The 22,611-nt window shown below is 39.3% G+C and overlaps 1 protein-coding gene across 3 annotated transcripts in view; it reads right to left on the bottom strand.

The window, feature by feature from the left end:
• The window catches only part of PDXK (pyridoxal kinase), a 53,707-nt gene that overhangs the window by 10,269 nt on the left and 20,827 nt on the right, over positions 1 to 22,611 (bottom strand). Inside the window, exons 2-11 of one of the 3 annotated variants that reach the window (XM_074858447.1) lie at positions 21,359 to 21,413; positions 13,942 to 14,046; positions 10,894 to 10,977; positions 8,910 to 8,956; positions 6,563 to 6,648; positions 5,705 to 5,750; positions 2,871 to 2,982; positions 1,354 to 1,490; positions 726 to 792; positions 331 to 506 (exon numbers count right to left, since the gene is read on the bottom strand). In XM_074858447.1, the coding sequence (XP_074714548.1) occupies positions 448 to 506; positions 726 to 792; positions 1,354 to 1,490; positions 2,871 to 2,982; positions 5,705 to 5,750; positions 6,563 to 6,648; positions 8,910 to 8,956; positions 10,894 to 10,977; positions 13,942 to 14,046; positions 21,359 to 21,413 (798 nt within the window). In that variant the 3' untranslated portion in view covers positions 331 to 447. Of the gene's footprint in view, positions 1 to 330; positions 638 to 725; positions 793 to 1,353; positions 1,491 to 2,870; positions 2,983 to 5,704; positions 5,751 to 6,562; positions 6,649 to 8,909; positions 8,957 to 10,893; positions 10,978 to 13,941; positions 14,047 to 21,358; positions 21,414 to 22,611 lie in introns of those variants that run through there. The other 2 variants (XM_074858448.1, XM_074858446.1) reach the window with 2 other exon arrangements.

The raw sequence follows: 22,611 nt of genomic DNA, 5'->3' as shown, positions 1-22,611 counted from the left end.
CAGAATGTCATTAAAAACAGCAGTATAAAAAGAAACAAGTTACATTGTTCTGTCACCCCACTGTTTTTTCTACCCTCCTCCTCCCACCAGTCTCCCTTACTAGCCCCTGCTAAGGCTTCCAAGGTGAAAGATCCAGGTCAGCAGTGTGATTTCTTATCACACCTGTTCTGCACCTCTCTTCAGGAAAGAAACACAGCTCTACTGTTATTAGAAAGTGACACAGACATGCTCCGAGAACCCACAGATTCCATCTGGACCTCCTTAGGAATTGAAAGATGTGGGAACTCCAAGGGGAGAGAAGTTGAAAAAAATTGCTCTTCACATGGCCAACACAGTCAACAGACAGTTTATTATTAGTTGATAAACCCCTCTCAGTACTAAAAACATGCATTCAAAGGGAAAGTGAGTGAGCTACACTTGAAACAGAAGCTCTCTTGCAAGTCAAACTCAGCATTTCCTCAAGTTCTTCCACCACTCTTTCAGCATGACTGCAGTCCCACTACAAGCTGAACAGTGACATCTTCAGTTGGGTGTTGTCAAAAATAGGCTTGGAGGACACAGTAAGGAACATGCACTGACAAGACTACCAAAGCTCTCATTCCGTAAATTCTCTAGCTGCTTCTGCACCAAGGGCTGCCTGTAGTCAGGAAACCCAGAAAGCTCTTTGAATGTTTCTTCTGATGCAAATCCAGACAGAACAGGGGAACAAGGTTTGAATGAATTACCTTTTGCACTCTTAATGGTCCTTTGCAGAACATGCTGCATGGCTGACACAGTCTTTTCACATGCCACCTGTATTAACATAATATATTCAGATTTTAGTAAAATTTCAGCTGACTAGTTTAATATTATTTCAAAACCGCTGCTATTAAGAGAAAAACATGACTGACAAGATGCAAACAAGATGACAACTATGTAATGTAGAGTTTGGGAAAAAAAATTTTAGACTCTCTTAATTCTCCCAAAACCGGTATCAGACACCATACACCCATATCAAGGACTGTATGTGCTTAAAGGAAAGAAACAGAAAAATAGATCCAATAAATGATTTTCAGTGCTTATTATGAAGTGAGGGTAAAAAAATATAATTACAAGCATGCATGCAGTCTCACTCTCACTAGAGAGAACATTATCTTATTTGGCAAAATTACAAAATCCATGTAACTGAAATGTGATCATCCAAAGTTGTACAAGCTAAAATGTTTTGGCAAAAGGGGAATTCTGCTTTTTTATCTCTGAGGCAAGGGAAAAAAAACAGAACAGAAGAGTCTTTAAATAATGTCATAGATTAAAAGTAACTAAAAAAAGAAACATAATCTACACTTGCAGAGAGACGAATAACTTCTCCCACACCTTCAAATTGTTTGGATGCTTATGTGTCCATGCCAAAAGCATAGCGGCAAACAAGTCTCCCGTTCCAACAAAGACAGCATCCACTTTAGGAGACTCCACTCGAATTCTTTGTGTCATCTTGGTACCATCTGCTTTAGCTACAACACAGATAGACAGTTAAGTAACAAATGCAGCAATGAATACAACAGCATTTACTATAATTTAAAAGTGAACACTAGATTTGAATTCCTTTCTTGTTTGGAACGTAAAGATACGAAGGTGTAGTGTAAACTTTGTACCAGCTCTTTTAAAAGGTGCAGCCTTTCAAAACTTTGCCAAGTTGGGATAGCATTTACAATTTATATACTGTACGTACTTCACTTTAGAGGGAGCAGGTTGCTAGCACCTTCGTTTTCATGAAGGATTGATAACCACCTATTTCCATTTAGACAGCAGCAGCAGCTTGCTCAGGAAACTGCATCTTTATGGAGACTGCTGAATCCTAGATGGGGCATCCCAAACCATAACCCAGGGTATCTCTGGGTTGTATGGAGGCACAAGAGCAGCTGTAAACATCAGCAGAGCATATCTGATCCATGTACCATATTGTAATCACCACTGGAATGACCAGACTTATTCCAGACCTGGCATGTACTGAGTGCTAAGACCCAACTGATTCTTAGTGGAATCTGTTTTAAATATCAGACTTTTTCAGTCTCTCAGCACTCCAGAATGTGATGCGCACATTTAGATCCCTTAGATGAACAAGAAAATGAGTTCATATACCATCCCACATAACTATGCGCTTCTTATCCTGCAACAGTCCAAACACACAGTGAATCCTGGTGACGGTATAGAAGGGGATATAAAGAAGCAGCAGAAGGACATTTTACAACCTATCAGGGGAGGAACAATCTGCTAACAGGACAGCATAACTTTTAAAAAAAGCATTCAAAACATTCAGAGTTCCTGCTTTATACCACTATTGCATGTCAGGACCACTACTAGGGGCTTTAACGGCCCTGATCCACCTCACCTAGGACATCATCCACCCGTGCACCTTCTGTCCACTTGCCCAAGAGCTGCATGGAAGCTCAGGCCCGGGCACAAGCATCCTTGCCTGAGCTATGTTGTCAGTGTACCTGTGTACAGCCCTGCCGTCCTGACTTACTGACTGGATCCTCCAGATAAATCTTGGATCTCTCTGTCTCACCTTTCTCCGATGATCACTGGACTGTCAGTGGGACCTGTCCTCCATCACCACCCCTGTTCTGCTCACCTTACTCAGATACTGTGCCCTGTTGGGGAGGGCACTGCTCTGCCTGTGCTATGATCACACTCACCTCCCAGCTTGTCTCCCCTCATGGAGCAGCCCCATTCTTACCACTCTCTGATATTACTGTAGGAGAAGTTCACTTAAGAGTCTAAGCTCCTTCCATGCACTACAGATGGCTCGGATGAAACTACTTCTAAAAGTAACTGAAAGCACAGGACAGGTTAAAAGAAAGCACAGTTTAACGAAAGAGTTCATGACTTACTTTTTCTGTGGCTTCCCAGAGCAATTAAGTAGTCATTTCCTAGAGGTGCCTGTAGATCTGAGCTTGTGATCACCACAGTCTCTGGTCCCATGGCATGGAGCATGTCCATTACCTTTCCATGTGCAAAAAGGCAGGAATCAGTGACTGCAATGTGTGTTGATTAAACCTTGCATCATTCACAGTACTGAGGATTTTTGACAAACACCTTATTTTGCCATCTTTTGTAAAGAGAAAAAACAGTTTCCGCTCAAAGAATTCACTTGAATTAGGGGAATTAATTTGAAATAGGGGAATCAAAACATCCGTATTTAAACGTACACACTTGTTAAAATATACAAACATCTCTGGCTGTATTATCTTTGGATGCTCCTCTGAAAAGAATACTCTGTTTCAGCTGTGATCAGAATTTTTGTCTGCATCATGTTTTCAGAACATATTATGAAAAGAACAAGAGAACAAATATACAGGCACATGCACCTGAGCTGGCACCTTGAAACACTTGCTAGAAAGCCAAAAAATCTAGGTTGTGAGGTCTCATTTAGCTAGTACTTTAAGAGTTAGCAAAAATGAAGAGGTAAAGAGCTAAATCAGAGGTACAAGTGTGTCTCTCCCCATCATCTTTTCTCATTCTGTTTCAAACCCCACATTACACCTGTAAATTATGTACTTTTGCAGGTGTATTTCCACTCTGTGGGTTCCTCACAAACTCATTAATATTCTACTTCTGACATCACAACTGGTTGCTACAGAAGTGATTTTGATTTCACAGAAGAAAGAATGTTTTCAATAATGAATTTAGCATTAAAAAAAAGATAAAATATTAATTCTTCCAGAAAAGTTTAACTAAAAATCCTCTCAGGCTAGCTATGACTCATGAGCAGCTGAATGATAAGGATTTATTTCTGCTATTTTTTAATTGTCTACTGCTTTTATTTCTTGTCTAAGCCTCCAAGTTTCTTCAACTGTCAGAATTCTTTGCACAGATATTGGCTGTGTCTGTGATTTCTTATCTCAGTTTAAAACTGAGTTTTAAAGAAGCAGTAAATCTACCAGCATACGCTGACATAATCAACCTGTGAAGTAATATTAAACTCAATTTCACTTCTCAGACACAATTCACCAAGACCTAATCACCAGTATTTCTAGTTGTAGGACAGCCCTTTCTACACTAATATTACATCATATTTATCTATGTTAGAAGACTATACTGTTGTCACTAGTCTTGCTAAAGAAATGAATGAAAGCATGTCACTGTGGAAATCGATGCCAGAATTCCGACTGTCTCCCAAGGGGACAAATTCCAGCATGGATTATTACTCAGACGGATAGACCTATACATGACATGTAGCCAGGGACACAGACAGATTAAAATATAATAACCTGCAAGCAACTATTTTTAAAATGTTTCCCTTCCTAAATATAATTCCATCTCTATAGAAGAGGTTTTTTTTAAAACCCATCACAAATAAGAGCTATCACACGAATCAGACAGACTATCAGAAAACTAACTTGTAAAATTGTTCAGCACATGCAACTTGTGTTTGCAGCTGAAATATGCAAACCTAAAACTAATGGCTGCTCAGCTAATAGTGTCATTCTCAAGACTGTGGTTCAAGACTGGTGAGGATGAGAGTAGAAGAACTGAGTTGTAGTTAGCAGCTAGTGGCATGAAGTACAGTTCATCACCCTTGTCCAGCACAGTGGGGTAATGTAAAACTGGGGTGTGGGGGGAAATTAAAAGAGCTGAGATCTTTGGAGCTGCTTCCTGCTGTGAAGAAATGGTAATCAACCCATGTTGCATGACGTTGCTGGACGGAAAAAACAACAAACACTTGGGCTGACAGACCCCAGCTACTCTCCAGGGTGCCACTACAGCTGCTGTTTGTTTAAAGATTTTGGGTTCCTTTGAAGTTCAAAGCCAAACTGGAAGAAATAACATCAGTCCATTATCAAAGCACTTGACTAGTCAACAAAACAAATTGCTCAGCCCTTCTCAAGACACCAGTAAAACCATATTCCTATTTTGTCCTTCATCACCAAGCCCTGCAGTTTTTTATTTTCTTCAGGTTGTGTAAAAGGGTAAATCTTTATCCCTCAATGCAGTATATTTGTGGACCATCTATCATCTCTGTATGGTGATGACAGCAGCTATCAATGCTGTGGATTTGTCTGTCTTTCACCAGGAAGTACCCGAAGGCCATCACTCCCAGTCTGGTTTCTCATCTATGCAATCTGTCCTTTTGCAACCAAGGTCTCATCCCCTTTGAATCAATTTAAGGAAGAGAAACAGAGCACCAGCAAACGCTGTCAGGAAGAGATTCAGAGTGTATTCAAGCAATGTTTGCAAGAGTTTGCTAGCAAGCTCTCTTCCTTGAAAACAGTCTGTGGGAGAACGAGAAACGGCTATCCTAACACTCAGCATAGCTGCTGCACGACTCATATGTGGACAGCAGAGGGAGCGACTCATGCAGGTTTCTAATGCCCAGGGTCACCCAGGGTTTTCAGCCCAAACAAGTGCATTTCCACAGCGCTGACAGCGTGTGGTTACGTGTGTGCTGCTGCTACCCTTCTTACACTGCAGGAAACCAAGCTCACAGAGATCTACTCATTACCACTGTAATGCCTTTATCTGTAGTTCTTTCGGGAAGTTTCTTCAGAAGTCTGACATTAGAACAGAAAGTGTTTTGTGTCTGGAGTGAACAAGCTTTAATGATTAATGGAGAGAAAGGATAGAGGCCAAAGTGACTTCAAGGTTAAAGGCAAACGGCAAACTGCAGAACTGCAGGCAGAAATACAGAAAGAGATCTTCCACATCTTACCCCTTGCCTACTTACCTCTAAAGCTTCTTTTTCTGTGTGAATCTTCCTGCCTGTAAGTAACCTGAGAATGAAACAGAAATCTTAAAAGAGCACAAGTTCTCCATGCAATGACTGCTTTGTTTATACTTTGAAAGGAGGAAAGCTCGGACTGCACCATACAGGCCTAAACGGTTTGTAGCTACATGGTCTGCCATACCAGACTGCTGACTTTAAAAGTTACACAGATACACAGTGCTTCTGAAGCACACTCACACCAGTCCTAACCTGCCTCCTGTAAAGATCTCTGTATCATAAAATTCTCTCACAAGTCTCTATCTCCCACGTAGCTGCTCCCTCCCCTTAGGGGTACAGCCTGCGATGTATCACAACAGGTAATGTCCTGACCAAAGAGTCACAGCTATGTAGACAGGATGGGCAGGAGGCATTTAAATTCTTAACTCCTATGAGATGTTTCCATGGTGGTATTTCTGAATTTAATTTTGGGGGGTTGAGTCAAACTATTTCAGTTTTGCTATTCTGACATATAATAAAAATTTTCCTAGGAATGGGTAAGGACAGGGAAGGGAAGAGAGGTATTTTTTCAACCTGTCCTAGATACAGGCCTCTGGAGATAAGAAGATATAATCCTGAAAATGAGAGACTGGAGAAAAGAAGAGAAATCTCTTCCTCACGTAACTCCCATATTTTTTATTGGTTTCAATATGGAACAGTTGGAGGTTTGCTGAAAAACACCACTTGAAAGTAACAGCTAAAAACCAAAACCCAACACACACATAATATGGCAATGTACTGAGACAAATATAAGAATGGGTATCAGTCTCCCCTGCTTTTATCCCCAAGTTTATTTGGCTATAAAAGGAAATAAGTACTTACTCAGCTTCAAACTGGTTAGGAGTAATTATATCAGCAACAGGTACAACTTTGTCCCTGTAGACTGGGAGGAGATCCTTGGGCACATACTACAGGAGAAGAAACAGTATCAAATGTTGTCAACAGCATCTGAGCTGTGGGACTGCAACTCTCCTTCCCTCAACCACCATTCATGCTGTCACCAAGTAACCTGACAGCCCCCAGTGTACTGCTCTGCAGCAGAAACTGAAGTGGCAGTGCACCCTCCAGCTGCTGCCAGTACACCCAACAGCCCTTCCTTCACTGGAGGCGTCAGGAAGCACCACCAAGCAGACAGGCCTAAACTGGCAGCATTAAAAGGAAGTGGTGCCTGGATGACAAACTTTGGGGTTCCCTCTCACCAAGGTGACTCAGCAGCATGAGGAAATACAGTGTCCCAACATGGAGAAGACATTCTCATGTCCTTACCTCCAAAATGAACTACTTTGTTCTTGTACTGACAGTACAGAGACCCTTTGCTACGGCAGTGTCATATTGTAGTGCCCACATTGATTGTGTTGCATTGTGGGGCTTAGGAACAAGCAACATCTGTGCTATGCATTATTTCACCCCCTTCTTTCAGTGCAGTACTTCTAGAGTGTGCTGTACATCAGTATGTGTGAACAGGAATCAGATTTGTAATTTGTTCAGTACAACTTAATTTATAAAGTACTTCTGATAAAGACATTAAAAATATTTTGCTTGTGTTGCACCCAGGTCTAGCAAAACACCAGCATACTTTGCTGCCTGCAGAATCAGTTCTTCAAGTAATAAGGGCCAATGCTTCCCTTTCTGCCTGTCTATTCCGTCTCTACCCCATCTTCATTAGCTAAATACGGCCCATCAGCAAAGGGAGATTGGTTGTCTAAGCAGGTGACATACACTAAGACATAACAGGAGCCCACCAGCCTGTATGTTCTTCAGACTCAAAGCTGAAAAGCATCAGCTGTTTTGGCACACACTGGAACTCAGCCAGGAGTGCAGGTTAGATGGGTACAGGGGTCACCTCACCTTCTCCAGTCCTGCTGTAACTCAGCTTAACAAAATCTTTAATAAGAGTTCATTGTTTACCAGTGTCGATATTCTTTGGCAGATCCCCATTTACTAAATCAGGATTAACACCCCCTTTTGTCCATGTTTTATCTTCTCAGTCTCATATGCTATGCAAGGGCAGTGTGCATATATACATGTGCCAATGTGTCACTGTCTCCCATTCCAACTGTATCAACCACAGGTACAACCCCACCACAGCGTTGACCACTAGGTGCTACCAGAACACCCGTCATACTGATACTGAGCTTACTCATGCAGCCACCGTGCAGAGGTGATGTCACAGGGACCCTGCCTTTAGACAGAAATGCAAGACTAGGTCACATCTAAACCAAAGCATTTTAAATAATGACTTCATTACTTCTTATGACAGGAATGAGTTGGTGGGTTTCATGTTAAATATTCTCCTCTTCCTCCATCTACCTTATCTTCCACCCAGAAGACATAAGATAGGCCCATGGTTTATGCCCTCTCCCAAGAGCTAAAGCTTTGCAAGGTGACTCTAGATCTGCTAGATCTCTGCCTCGTTAGAAAACGCCAAGGACAATAAATATTGCAATAGACATAAAATGAAAGAACAGAACACAAAAGCAATGGCAAATTTATTATTAAGTGCCACTTCATGTGATACTCTATGAGCAGGTAAACTGTAATAAGGTACAAGGACAAAGAGGAATACATAGTGCATGACTAGCTAGGGCAGAAGAACACATAAAATATATTATTGCTGTTGTCTTCCCACATTGTATTTTTACTGAAATTATTTTTTAGTTTTGATCAAAAAGGAATGTTTCTTTGTCAGTATGCAGTCTTGCATTGGCACACAGACCTTTCTGTCACTGATCCAATGCCTAACAGCTGTTGGATCTCACACGAAATAAGTTATCTTCATTTAGGTTCAAGTGGTATGTCAATTCACACAATCACTGACAATGCCAGCCAGGCTACCAGCCAAAACAGAGCTCTTCACAGAAGATGAGGGAACTCCAGCAAGACAAGGAGGGGGAGCAGGGGAATATTTTCCTGCGGACAGGGTCTGTATTCCACCTGTTGTCTCAGCAGAGAGTTAGAAATAATCCCAGGGCTATGCAGCCATCATTCTTCCAGATACTAAACGTACTCAAATACAGGAAATTAAAGTACAAACTTGATGCTGGGATCCAAAGCAATGCTTAGGTAAAGTAGCTTAGTTCTGGTGTTTAAATAAAAATTAATAAATCTTTATACATGTTTATACAGCAAATATTCACTACACAGAGAGTTCAAACAGGTAAATACTAACCATAGAACCTTCTCCATTCCATTTGTCACCCATCACTGGATCACATACTGTAACAGAATAAATCTAGCTTTAGAAATGGGGTACAGTTATAGAGACCCTGTTGGGAGGGAAAAGTTTTAGGTAACAGTAGTGGCTATGTAACAGCACTGAGCACCTAATAGCTTATATACTCACAGCTCTTGCAGCACACTCAACCTGAAATTTATAACTGGTGGCTGCCAATTCTGAAACACCTTAAACAATTGCCAGAGGGTTGTAGTCACCCTCTCCTACCTGCTTCCACGTTGTTATGTCTGAAGGTGATGAGGATGAGAGGGTCTGACTGCTGGGAGTAAAGGGGCTTTTGTTATGGAAAATGCAGAGAGCCCTCCCCTTCACTCCCCAACCCAAAACTCTGGAATAGTAGTATGGTGGGGAAGAAACACAGGAGAAGCTAATAGCTGTGAAAAGAGTCCTATTTTTAATTTAGCATAAAAAGATATATGCCAAACGTACACATCGAAATGCTGTGTGTACACATTAAAAAAATTATGTGTATTATAATGAAACAAGAGGAATATCCATGCCAAAGTACACAAACTCATACTTGGTGTAATAATATTAACACACATTTGGCACAGGTTCTGAATCATCAGCAGTATTGCCAACATATTCCAAGTGCCCTCAGCTAGTTTCAAAGCGACGATGGAAACAGCCTAGCCTTGTACTTTAAAAAGGAACGTTGCTCATTGTATTAGAAGAGCTTTTAGCAAGACAAAAAAGAAATACAAATCCAAAGGTATCAAATCAAAGTCCAATCACTATTTAAGGAAGTTTCTATGAGTAAAAAAAGGGTAATTTGATTTACATTTTAAAAGTATTTTCCTTACATTATAATGTATTTATTAAATATAAAGGATCTTAGAAGACTAGCTGTGTTCTCACCATCTGACCACTTCCTTCCTGTTCTGTACAGCTAGATGTTTCTTTCTGCTCCTACTCCAAGAGTTCTTAGCTTTCACCTACTAGTACAAGGCTCTGGAGATCCTGACAATGCAACAGTGTTAATAAAAGCTAAAAAGCAACAAAACCTGAGCTCATGACGACATCTCTGCTCTATTTTTCTAAATGAGAACTGTGCTTTGTTAATTTTAAGTCCGATATCACGCTCTGCAGTATTACACCTTGCAAATCCTGTGAACCATTCCAGATGTTTCCTGACCACACAGTTTACTGAACCTGAAGATGACAGGCTCAAACCATCATTCACAGTTTTTTATCCCACTAAATCCCCACTGATTTTGCCCTGTCACTCTAAATGTTTTGCTGAATTCAAGCCTACACTGGTTATGTTCAAAAGTCCTGAAACACTCCAAGTCAGGAAAGAAAGAAGAGAATCTTTTCTCACAGATTTAAGCCTGACATAGCACATTAATGACAGCAGTTGCTAGAGTCTGTTGCTCTTTCAGTGCTCCTAGGTAATCTTAGCAGAGGGCACCAGAGTTAAAAAAGCCTTGGAGTTTAAGCTAAATTGTGAAGCTTGTAAGGCACAGTAAGACACTTCTGGGATGTAATACAAAACCATGGCAGGGCAACATGGAGAGTCTATCATGCTTTTGACCGACCTGGAAATCAAGGAGAGGCTTCTGCTATCAGCACTTCCAGCCTATGTCTCTCAACTACGAACAGCAGCAGCCAGCTGGGATTTTACAAAGCTTTCTTTGATACAGAGAATCAGTCCTCAAGGTACATTCTCCTTTGCATAGCATAAGACAAGAAACATACTGAAAGGCATAACATCAGAAAAGTAAAAAACCAACTCCCTCAACACTTAAGAAATGCTGAAATGAAACTACACTGGAGCCTCAGCTGGTTCAGGCCAGATCAGAGCACAAAGTGGTTGTGAAATGCTGGGTAACATCAGAATTGCATTTTTATTCTGAAACGTGAAAATGAAGGGCGTATACAGTGATAAAGCAGAAAGAATTATAATACACATCCTTACCATACACTAGGTTAGAATTCTGTTGCTTCAACTCCTGAACAATATCCACCACCATTGCAAGAAATGATGTGTCTCTTGTATACCCTTTGGGAAAAAAAAAAAGCCACTTTTGATGTCTTATTTTCATGAACACCTTTTTTTTTTTTTTTGATAGGAAGGCAACATACTTCTCGTTCTTTGGAACAATGCATTTTTAGAAAAGGCATTTTAGTATTTCATTCAGGAATAATAGGTGGAAGACGTATTCAGACAGTGCTTGCACAACAACAAATATAACCTTAAAAATCCATTTACTAAGTATGTTATACATGAAGGGCTCATACAACTTCAAAATGTTTGAACACAGATATAAAAAAAAAAAATCAGGCTGAAAGGAAAAAACATTCCTTTTCTTCAAAAGAGCAGTTTGAATCAGTACTATTATTCATGTAGTAAATCAGAAATTTTAAATTCCATATACTTTTCTTGTACTCTGGTTTGAAGCAGGTTTTTTTGTTATCATTAATGTTGGTGCTGATATAGTCCAACACATTACTGCAATGGAAAATTAATCTTGAATATTTTAAAGCAATGGCCAATATGCCAACAAAATTCCTATTTTTAGGCTTAGCAGTGAAATAAGCTGGAAATAAGTTTTATTATCTCTCAAGGTCCTAATCACAATGTTAACACCACAATATTCTTATTCAATTGTTAATTTCTTTATTTTATCAAAGAATATGTTCCTTTATATATTTATTCTATGTATTAACTTTATTTACAACATTTATTAATTAATAATTTGATTTTCAATTATTTTAGTTAATTTAATAGTATTATTTTTAGCAAGGTAGCTTCTTCAAACCTTCAGCTTGGAAATGACCACTCTACTAAAATGTTTAAAAATACATTTTGGAGATTTTTTTTTTAAACTCACGAAATTGATCAATTCTTAAATGTTGCAGAAAAATGGAAAAAGCTTCCAAGATTTTTGGCCAAAAAATGCTTTGTCTTATGTCTATGAAATGCTGCTAATCAGTCAAAAAAGTCAAATATTTTTGTTTAAAATGACCTGTGAAGGTAGACTGGCTGAAAAAAAAAATACAGAGTATGATTAACTTTATTGACAGAGGTATTTCAAAAAAACTTACACTGAACTGGAGTTTATCTTTTACCTTGAGTGTTTACTGTAAATGAAAAAAGTATACGGAGATCTACAAGTAACTACCATTCACAAAAGTTAACGGTTATTTTGTATAATCAGCCTAAAGATAATCACTTCCACCTCAGCCAAGATATCTACAGTCATCAAACATACAATTACAGTCAAATCCCATCTGCTGACAAATCAATTTGTTTTCAGTGTTTGAATCTATCCAGGTTGTTGGAGGTACAAAGTAAAGTTGTGCACTATAGCGGATCGCTGTTTCTGTTTGAAGATAAAAATCCGTCTTTTGGCCCTGAATGAAAAAACCTGAATTTTAGGTTCAGCCACAACACAACTGAACACTGAAACACTGAGAGTATTATTAGATCTTAAGAAACTAGTGACGTTTCTACCCATGCCTTCTTTTTGTCCATACTGAAAATGGCTACACTGAAACATATTTTTAAACAAACATGACCACACTGTCCCATCTACCCACAAATCCTATTTTAAAATTCGTATTAATAGATATTGCTTTTTTTTCTCCAAAATTTCTTTTTGCTGAAGATTTCTATTTTTCCTTCTACCATTTTTAATGTCTTACGTCCATTTTGCCAGTACAAGACAGTGATGGGAAAGGAGTTGGGGTCTCTTCCAAGAGTCAAAAGTAAATAAAAAAGGAACATTTCAGCTAAAAGACTACTCAAATATTATTTACAAATTTGCATACTAACATCTCCTAAAAACTCCTACAATACAGCGTGTTTTTCCTGGAAATGTCCTCTCTGTGAGTTCTTTCAAAGAAAGAAAGGGTGTTTGTCTATTTCTCAATCACAAAGAATCCATTTATGCTGAAATTAATTTCTTAACCTTAGTTCGGTCTATTTTCTATTTAGTCTCCTTTACGTTGGAGATATTCCCTGAAAAAGAACTGACAGCAACTCTTCAGACATGCCGCACCCTTCAAGCCAGAATGACTGCTTTGGGGTTATAATCCATACCCTTAAAGTCTCCAGTTTTCCCTGTGTATAAAGCACTTTCCTACATGTGGAAACCATGAAATCAGTCAAATCTGGCGATATATCTCTGTTTACCTTTAAAAAATGACTGCTCACTGCTATAAAAAATTGATAATGAAATCTAAACCAGATGCATAGCTCTTACAGAGGTGAAACCCAACTGGTAATCTACATTTGAGAAGCAGGAATTGGATGAGAAGTCGCTTTTAACAAAAATTGCACATAGCATCTATCCTTTCTATAAAGCACTATAAAGCATTCTACAAGAAGTTCTCTTTGCTTATATTTATAAACACTTTGCACCTAGTGGCAAGCAAAGGAAAACACTGCACAGTCATTATGTCCTGCAGAACTGTATCACTCAGAGGACCTACATAGTAACAAAGAGAGTGAAAAATCAAGAGAGATGACAGAGTCAAAACCAAAATCCAACCCTGCTTATACTTTGCTCTGTATCCCAAGCACTATCCCTTAAAGATCAATTAGGAGAAACAATGACTGATAACTGTATATCAAATCATGCTATAGTACTGCAGTGTCAGTAGTGGAAATTTAGGAGAAAGGGTTAAACTCATGTCTTCATAATAAATTTAAAAATAATACTCAGACATGCCTCATGTTTTTTTCAGTAGAGGCACTCCCAAACATTAATTAAGACTGTACAAGACTGGCCTATACAAGTCTGTAAACTATACAAGAGGATCAATTTACTCACCCAATTAAAACTTTCAGGCTGGAGAACACTGGCTGTTTCAAACTAAACAGCGTGAGCAGTTGAGACTATAATATACAGATGTTATTGCAGGAGGAATCAAAGGATGGAAAATGTTTGGTTTGCAATAAGGAAGGACATGGTTTTTACTTCTTTACATCTCATGGGAACTCCAAGGAACAAGTTCTTACCTGTGAGTACATAATCATACCGGTTGACCTTGTTCAGCTTAAGTCCTTCATACAGTTCATGAAGTTCATCTGAATTTAACACCTGACCCTTCCAGTGGGCATAACCTGCAAAGTAAATACCAGACAATTTTTCAAGAGCTAGATTTTTTTTATTCAGGATCACACAGATTATACACTTGGAGGGACTGTATCAGGTATAAGCACCAGAAAGCATTTCCACCTTCTCTTCTGCAAAACACTGTTGCCGAATTAAAGCTGCTGTCAGCAGAACAGTTAACATGCCCAACAACTTCTTAGCACCTCTGTTTCCCAAAGGAACTAGAGTGACTACACAGGAGTCTGAGACTGTCCATGTATCAGCAAATTGAGCAGAGCACACACAAGCTCCTGCAAGTTTTCCCATGGAGCCTATACAACCATCCCTTTCCTGTGCGGAGGGGGACAAACGTGTTTTAGACTTCACTGGAAGAGGGAGTCAGTATAATCTATTTTTGTTATTTTATACTATAAAAAAAAAGAAAAAGAGAAGGATTGACAGCTAGATGACAAGCTTAAACAGGCTTGCGGATCTGTCTAGACACAGGCATGCAGCACTGCTGCACCCATCAGATACAGCGTTCACTGAGACATGCATGTAACAAAGAGTGAGCATAGCAGAACATTGTCATGGATTCTCTTTAAACATACAACATCATCTGACAGATTTTCTTCCAAAAATAGCACAGTTTTAACGCTGAGGATCCTGGAGGAGGCAAATGAGTATCAGAAAGACACTATAAACAGACAAATAAAATCCATACACTCTTATCCTTGAATGATCTCTAAGAACTACAAGCCAATATTCTTATTCTGAGAGGCGGATGGAAGGTGAAGTTACTTGGGAGAAGTTGAACTGATTTCAGCAAACAGTGGACCAAGCTTCATGGCAGCCAATTCCAAGGGGGCAAAAAAAAAAATTTAAAATAATCTTCCTTGACAGACTCAAAACATTTGTTCAAAAATGTAAATGCACTTTGCACCTTTGACATCAAAGCCTGCCCATCTAGATGACAGCCATCACTCCCTTGTATGTAAGAATGGGGCTTCCTCCAGGATATTAGATGAAGCACACACAATTTAACTCTTCCAACCTCCATGAATTCAGAGTTTGTTAAAAAGCTTCTTTTTATTAACTGGAATTAGGAAAAGCAAAAAGTTAAATGAGGAATCTTCTTCCACACCACTCCCATGTCAAGACAATGGTATTTTGTTTGTTTTAACTCCTGCTCTTGGAGTTAGAAAATTCTGTGATAAAAGCTGTTGGTTTGATTATCACTCTAAACTGTGTTATTGGAGTAACTGCCAAAAGGTGCCTAGAGCCTAGGATAAGCACATTTTTCAGTTTTCCTTTTTATGAATGCAAATACACCCACAGTAGGGTGAGCAGATGGATCATTTTGTTCTCTTCAGCTCACAAAGGCCTAGCCTCTAAAACACAACTCGCTGCCAGCTGGCTGGGGGACTGACTCATATCAGGCACTACAATTCTCTCCCTAGCAAATGCTTTTTAAGAAGTGTCTGTGAAGAAACGGACAAAGTGAGGGATTCCCGCATGTTAGGGCTGTTCCATTGCAGAACATAGAGATATTCAAAATGGCAATGCCTAACACATGGGCATACGTCTAGCCCCAAATATACAAGAAACCCTCGACTACAAGCAGTCGGCTTATTTAACACATAGGCAGATGTTTGTTCTGTCACATCTGCAGCTTCAGAGAGAAATAATCTGCCCTCTTCTCTTCCCCAAATCTCTACTTCTATTAGCACTGTAAAGCCAGCCCATACAGCGACACAACTGAGTCCTTTTTATGCCATTGTGTCCATCAATGAAACAGTGCAGTTTTCATCCAGAATCAAGGTCAGGTGGCAAAAGAGCAGTCATTCACCTTACGCACTGCCATAAAAATAACTATGAGAGATTGTCCAAGCACTCTAGATACTCTCAGAAGCAATTCCTCCAGAGGGACCCTGCACATTCACTGTTTAACTGTGCGTTCACCTTTCTATGTCAAACAGTCAATGTGCAGGGTCTGTGTCACACTGACCCTCCAACTGAGGGAGGGAAGTAAGTACAGAAACAAAACGTTAGGTAGCAGCCCAGCTTAGCTCAGGAATTGATAAATTACCCACATGGGGCAGGGGCATTGTCTGAACTCTGTAGCAGTTACTTCCAAGCATATCTAGAGTATCCTTTTTTGCTACCTGTTAATACATGTAATATAACCTAAAGTCTAATCACACTGGAATAAATGCTGGAGGAAAAACAAAGCCCTAGGGAAGCTCTCGGGGAAGCCCCAGCTATTCAGGCAGAAGAAAAAGGGCAATGCTTTCACTGGATCTGCAGAGAACTGTGATTTCACTAGGAGTTGAATTATGTTCAAGTAAGAAGAAACAAACAAAATCAAAACTGGCAGCAAGATGGAAACCACCCTAAGCTCTCTCCCCAGGGTAACTTCGTGTAACATGATGAACACGGAGCAAATCCCATGACCCTGCATTTATCCTACTCTTCTGGTAGAATATACAACCAAAAAGCAGCTTCTGTAGAGGGACAGGAGAAAAAGCCAGTTACTCGTGTTCAAAAGGGGTTTCACTAACTGAAGGATGGACACCTTGGGGTCCCAGGAAGAGGGAGGGGAACTACTTTGAATGGTAAAAGACAAAAAATCCAGATAGATACTGTGTGGTCAAAACACCGCTGAATAGCCCTCATCCCAAAGCTGGTTAGCAGGGAGTGCCAACAAGCAAACTTAAACATGTGAGGTCCAATTGGCTTTAGGGAAAAGCATGAGTGGCATGGAGTTAAGGATGATAACAGGGAATCCCTGTCTTCCTTGGCTAGACCTAAGAACTCAGCTGGCAATGAGCACATTTGAAGGCCCAGAGCTGCCTTGCAAGACCTAAAAGAAAGTCAGCTTCTAGAAATGTTATCCCTATGCCTACACCACTAAATACGAATATCTGAAAAACAGCAAGAAAAAACTTAAAAACTTCTGTTTAACTGTCCACTTACTATAATTCCTACTCTGCAGTATTATTTCCACTGTGGCACTCAACAATACAGAAGTTCAAAGTCTCACTGTACGTGGCTGTTTGCACACATTATACAAGAACCACAGCCAAGAAAACTAAAGAATGAGTTTCAAGTTTGTACTTGGCAAACAACTGCATCCCATTTGGAGAGCTGGTTCAGCATAGCAGCTGTATCAAATTATTACTCTTTTATCTCGGATATTAAGATGAGATCTTGGCTTGTATCTTCCACAGAGGAAGAAAGGTGAGTCCTCCTTGTTTTGGTTACAAAACCACCAAATAATTCCACTCAGTGCTCGACTGAGAGAGCAGAGAACACACTGCAAATCATGATACAGCTCTCAAACTGCACTTTGCTCAGAATGACTGCATTAGTCTCCCATATTAGTAATAATTTTAAACACACAGATGAACATAAACATTTACACATCTTTATATCCCTTCTGCTTATCTGTGTTACGGCCTTTCATTGCAAATAAATTTTACATATTTGCTTTTAGCAGATAAGGGAATGAAAAACAGGTAAAATATGATGTCTCTTGTCACTTATCCCTCTAAAATGATAAAAGTATTCATCAGTCTCCAAGGAAATGTCTTGGTTCATGTGTATGAAAAAGAAACAAACCACAACAAGAGAGACAGCTAATACTGCACCCAAGATGAATTTACATTCTCTTCTTTCTTGCCTTCCTTCACTGGTACATTTTTTTTCTCCTTTGGAATGTATTTATAAGCCTCTTAATTACTTTCAAAAACAAGGAAAAAAAAAGAATAAAAATCCCAGGCATACCAGAAAAGAGAAAACAAAACCAAAACAAAAAACAAACTACCATTTAAGCATAGCAAGGCATGTAAGACTTCTTTGCTTTCCAACCCAGAACATTCTGTTCTGAGGTCTGAGTTCCTCCTGTGGTGCTCCCTGCAAAACTATTCCAGGTGGCTTCAGTAACCAAGTATTTTACATGGGAAAAAGGAAGAAAGATCTAGTGTTTAAGGCACATGATGGCAGGCAATCTGGTACCAGATGTGTCACAAAATTCTGGCAGACAACCTGGTCTAAACACATGACTTCTTAATCTTCAGCTACCAGGAGGCCTTCAACAAAACCAGAAATACAGTACCAAATTCTCCACTGGATTTTTTACAGCTGGTCAGTGTGGGAGTAAAATACTACCAGCGTTAGCCACAAGGGGAGATCTTTTTGTCCCACACTGCACAGGTGTGAATGACTGCATATGGGCAGTAGACTGTGAAGAATCACATCAACGAGACAATTATAATTTCTCATGTATCAGACCTACCAGACAACCCAGCTACCCACTACACACCCACTAAGTGGAAGTCAAAAGTGCTTTACTTAAAAATAAAAAGGAACAGGAAAAAAAAAACAGGCTATTTGTCCCAGAGCAGTTTCAGAGGTAGAAGTTGGATGGCAAAGTATGCTTACCATTAACCTACCATTTAAAAACAAAAATGCAAATCACAAAAGAATTAAAAATGCACCCCAAAAACTCGATACAAAAAAAAATAATCTAGATTTTTATTTTTGCACATCAGACAATTAAATGCTTCTGCAGTAAAACAGAATAAAAAGCACAGAGTCTTTGTAGGTTGCATGACAGCTTCTTTTATTTGTACATGGAGCATGATGCCATTCAAGGGTGAGTCACTCTAATCATAAAAGTTCTTCACCGAGCAACATGACAAACTGTTCTCCCCAGGGGACTGATTTAAAGCACATTTTCCAAATTTCAGCATTATCAGAGACTAAAAAACGCTGAATTTTCTGAGCAGGAGTCAGCAGAAATAGGCCTGTGGTATCTTACTAATTTAAAGACAGAGCAAAAAAACACAATAACAATTCACCAAAGAAAGTCTGTTAGTCATAAATTCTCTCTGCATTTTATCTTTGGCTGACAAGACCAGTTGTAAAGCTGGGGAAAGAAAGAACGCCATGTCCAAAACTTCACACACTTTGCTATCTGTGCCCCTCTGGTATGTGGCATTCTTTTAGAAACTGAAATTCACAGCTAGATTTTGAAACAGAAATTTGCCCTTCAGCTTTAATGATGACCATGGAAAGGGTCCTCCTAAGATCTTGTTCTTGTAGGAAACCCATTCATCCAGCACACAATTCCTGTGTATCGCGGCATTGCTCCAGACACAAACCACAGCTGAGCATGGCAGTTTGTGTTCATTAATCCCTGCAGTGGTACACTGATTTTCAGGTACTAGTGCAAGTTGGCGTGCAGGCACGTGTAAATGTTTAAGCTTGGAAAAGTCTTTGTGTGAGGACACCGCATGTTCCTACATGCCTCTCTCAAAGAGGAGGTGCAAAGCCACTAGGCTTAGAATTTATCCTTCAATTTAAGAAAGGGTAGAAAGGATTTAATGGAAAAACTGCAGTGCTAGAAAACTAGACCTGCCATAAGAGGGGATACGTGCCCTTCCTCTCTTTTCCATTCCTTCCTCTTTCAGCTAAGTGACCAACACTTCTAAATATAATCTTCTTTTACTCATGCTTGGCAAGTGCCAAACACTTACTGTATTGTGATTTTTTATGAAAGCTCTGCTTCCCAAAGTCATGTGCAGCAATTTTTTGGGATTTTTAATACACTAAGACAATCAAGATTACAGAAAAAAAAAAAAAAGTGACTCCTAAACAGCAGGAGACAAAATAAAAGTTCCAAATATTTTAAAGACTTGTGATCTTTGAGACATTTTTGGTTTTGGGATGTTCATTTAGGACTGGGGAGGGGGGGGGAAGGAAAGAATCACTAATTTGTTGTTCTTTCTACTATCTTCATTGTCTAACAAACCTTGAACAAAGCACTGGTAACCCTTGTCCAGCTGTGATACTATTTAAAAAAAAAAAAATCTTCCTTCTTTTCTGTTTTAAGAAACTGGTCATCCTATCGGTAATGCAGTTTTCCTACCTTCAGACACATTCAGTTTATGGTCCAATAAAACCTCTATTAAGCTCTTTTAACGCCCTATAAAGCTGATTTAATCTTGAAACTGAAAGCCAACAAATGACAGGTGCTCATCCATTTTGAGCGCCAAGCTATTTCATGTGAAAAAATTGCTTTGTTTCTGGAAGATTACAACAATTTTACCCAGCTAACAAAAACTAAACAACAAAAAATCCCAAACTCAAAAACTAAATACATTAAAGAAACATAAGTCACATCTAAGTATCTCTTAAAAACATGAGAGAACCTTTGTACTGTGCCAAAGGGTACAACAAAATAAGCAGCTTTTTGCCTGGGCCAGGAAAGACCCCCGCCCCTTGTTTAATTATTACCTCTTTCATGCTTTTCCTCAGCAAACAGAGATGGCTTTCTAACTACCTTTGAAACATTCTCTTCTTCTTCCCAGGGTGACACCAGATTCCTTGTATGATAGGAATATCTTTAACCTTTTGAGGCTTCCTGGTCTGCTCTCTGTTCCGAAAATTAGCAGTTTATTCATAGAGCTGTATCTGTGAGATATTAGGAAACTATCTCAGATTTTTTTTTTTTTTTCCTCCTTTGCCAGTAACAATTTTTGCTCTTTTACAGAATTTGTTCCTGGATTGTTTTTTTAAGACACCCTTAGAATTTCTTTATCTAGAGTAGATCACCCCTCAAACAACCTGCCACCGCCATGACAGCAGATGTGTGTCCCTTGATCCAAAAACACCAAGTCACTTGAGCTCCTTTATGGGTAAAAGGTTCTGCTAAACTACACAAAAATTTCAGCTTTCTTCTCAAAAATGAAGTCCTCTAGCACAGTGAGTGTTAGGAAGTCTGAAAGTATTATGTGAGTGCATCACATTCAGACTTAGAACCTGAGTAAAAATACACCCAAATGTATTAACACCCCACTCCCTCCTTCCAGAATGTAATTTTAGAATACTTGCTAGCCATCTGGGTGGGCACACAGAGGAAACTGTGTGTCTAGCTCAGTATTCTTCTGATGTTTGGGTTGGTAATATGCTTGAGTGTCAAATGGCCGTAACACACAGAAAACAGTACTGAAGATTCCCCTGTTCACAGGCCTGCCTGCATAGATGGCTGTATTTGTGTTATTTCACAGTCCGAGTTAATTAGATTACTGCCTAACAAAAGAAACTCACACTCTGAAGTAGCAGAACAGGACATTACCATGTTATATCATGCCCTAATCCCAAATCCAGACTTCTGTGACTTAAAATATAAACATTACATTTCTGTCCTATATTCTGAAAATGTGAGTGAAAACATAAGTCCGATGTCCTTCCACTGTCATGTGATGAGGTGAGCCACGTGTTCAGTAATGCTGAGTGACTGTGGAGTGGTATCTGAAGACACATGTAAAATTTTACCTGTGTGGTTTGAAAACTGGACAGAGTTCACAGTATCAACTTCAAATCCCAAAACCTGTAACAGAACACAGGAATATTTCTTTTACTAACACAGCTTTGTTCATACATCATCAGTATCACAAAACACAGAAAGGATTCTTGTTTCCCAGTGCATATTTGAAAGTCTTGAGCACTGTTTTAAAGTGAAAGCTCAGTAAACATACATGCAACATAAACAAACAATGCAGTGCTTTACTACAGCAGTGGACATGGAACAAAAGTGACACTGGCAACAGCACCAGAAAAACAGAGCTCTGGATCCTCAGGCTAGAGTTCATCTGGGGATAAGGACAGAGAGGCTGGTCCACCAGCAATCACTGAAGCCCTGAAGAAAGCTTTGGCTAGTCTTTCTTGGCAGGAAAAGCAGTCTAAATTTCAAGGTACTAAATTAATGCAAAATACAGAGGGAAGATGCTGTTAGTATTCCAGAAAGCAAATCTTTCTAAAAGGAGGACAGGAGAATCTTAAAAGGGATTAACATTATGAGCCATGCTTGAATGTCACTAGCAGTTTCTTTACAACTAAAAAAGAATAGAAAGAAATCACAGAGAACTAATTTGGGGCATGATTAGGCAATCAAAGGGAGAGAGCTCTTAAAAACAAAGTAAAAAAAGCCTAAAGCATGCTCCAAAAGCCACCTGCTACCTTGCATTACCAGCAATCCAAATATTGAAATATCCAAGAATGTGCTAGTGCAATCAACAAACACAGTCTTGTTGCCCAAAAAGAGATAAATGTTAGGAAAATAAGAGCATCGAATCAGGAGAAAACCAATGAGGATTTTTACCTTGACAATACCTGCTTGATACAGACAGGCATTGCTGTTCAAGCCATTTTTAGACATTTTTCTCCGCCACGAAAGAAATTTTAATGCAACAGTGACATAACAGTCTGACATTTAATATTTGTTTCCACATCCTACTTGCTCTGAGTAAGAATTCTACTCAAAAGACAAGCTGCTATATATGGCTCAGTGAGTCACACCAGGAGATAATAGTAATGATGCATCGCTGTTTATGATCCACTTTCAGGCAAATTGCTGGGGAGGGGGGCGTGAACAAAGGAAGCTTTTGCTAGTCACGTTTTTCCACCGAGACGCATGCAACTCCCTTTTTATCACGAAGGCAATCCCTTCATATATATTAAAAATATCTGGGTGTATGATGCCAGACATTGGATTTTCCCTGTGCATGTACTTTCTCTCACACACATGA

This window comes from Strix uralensis, chromosome 2 (assembly GCF_047716275.1).
Source record: "Strix uralensis isolate ZFMK-TIS-50842 chromosome 2, bStrUra1, whole genome shotgun sequence".
Taxonomy (NCBI): domain Eukaryota; kingdom Metazoa; phylum Chordata; class Aves; order Strigiformes; family Strigidae; genus Strix; species Strix uralensis.
Note: the sequence above shows the minus strand (reverse complement) of the source record. Positions and strands in the feature narration are given on the sequence as shown.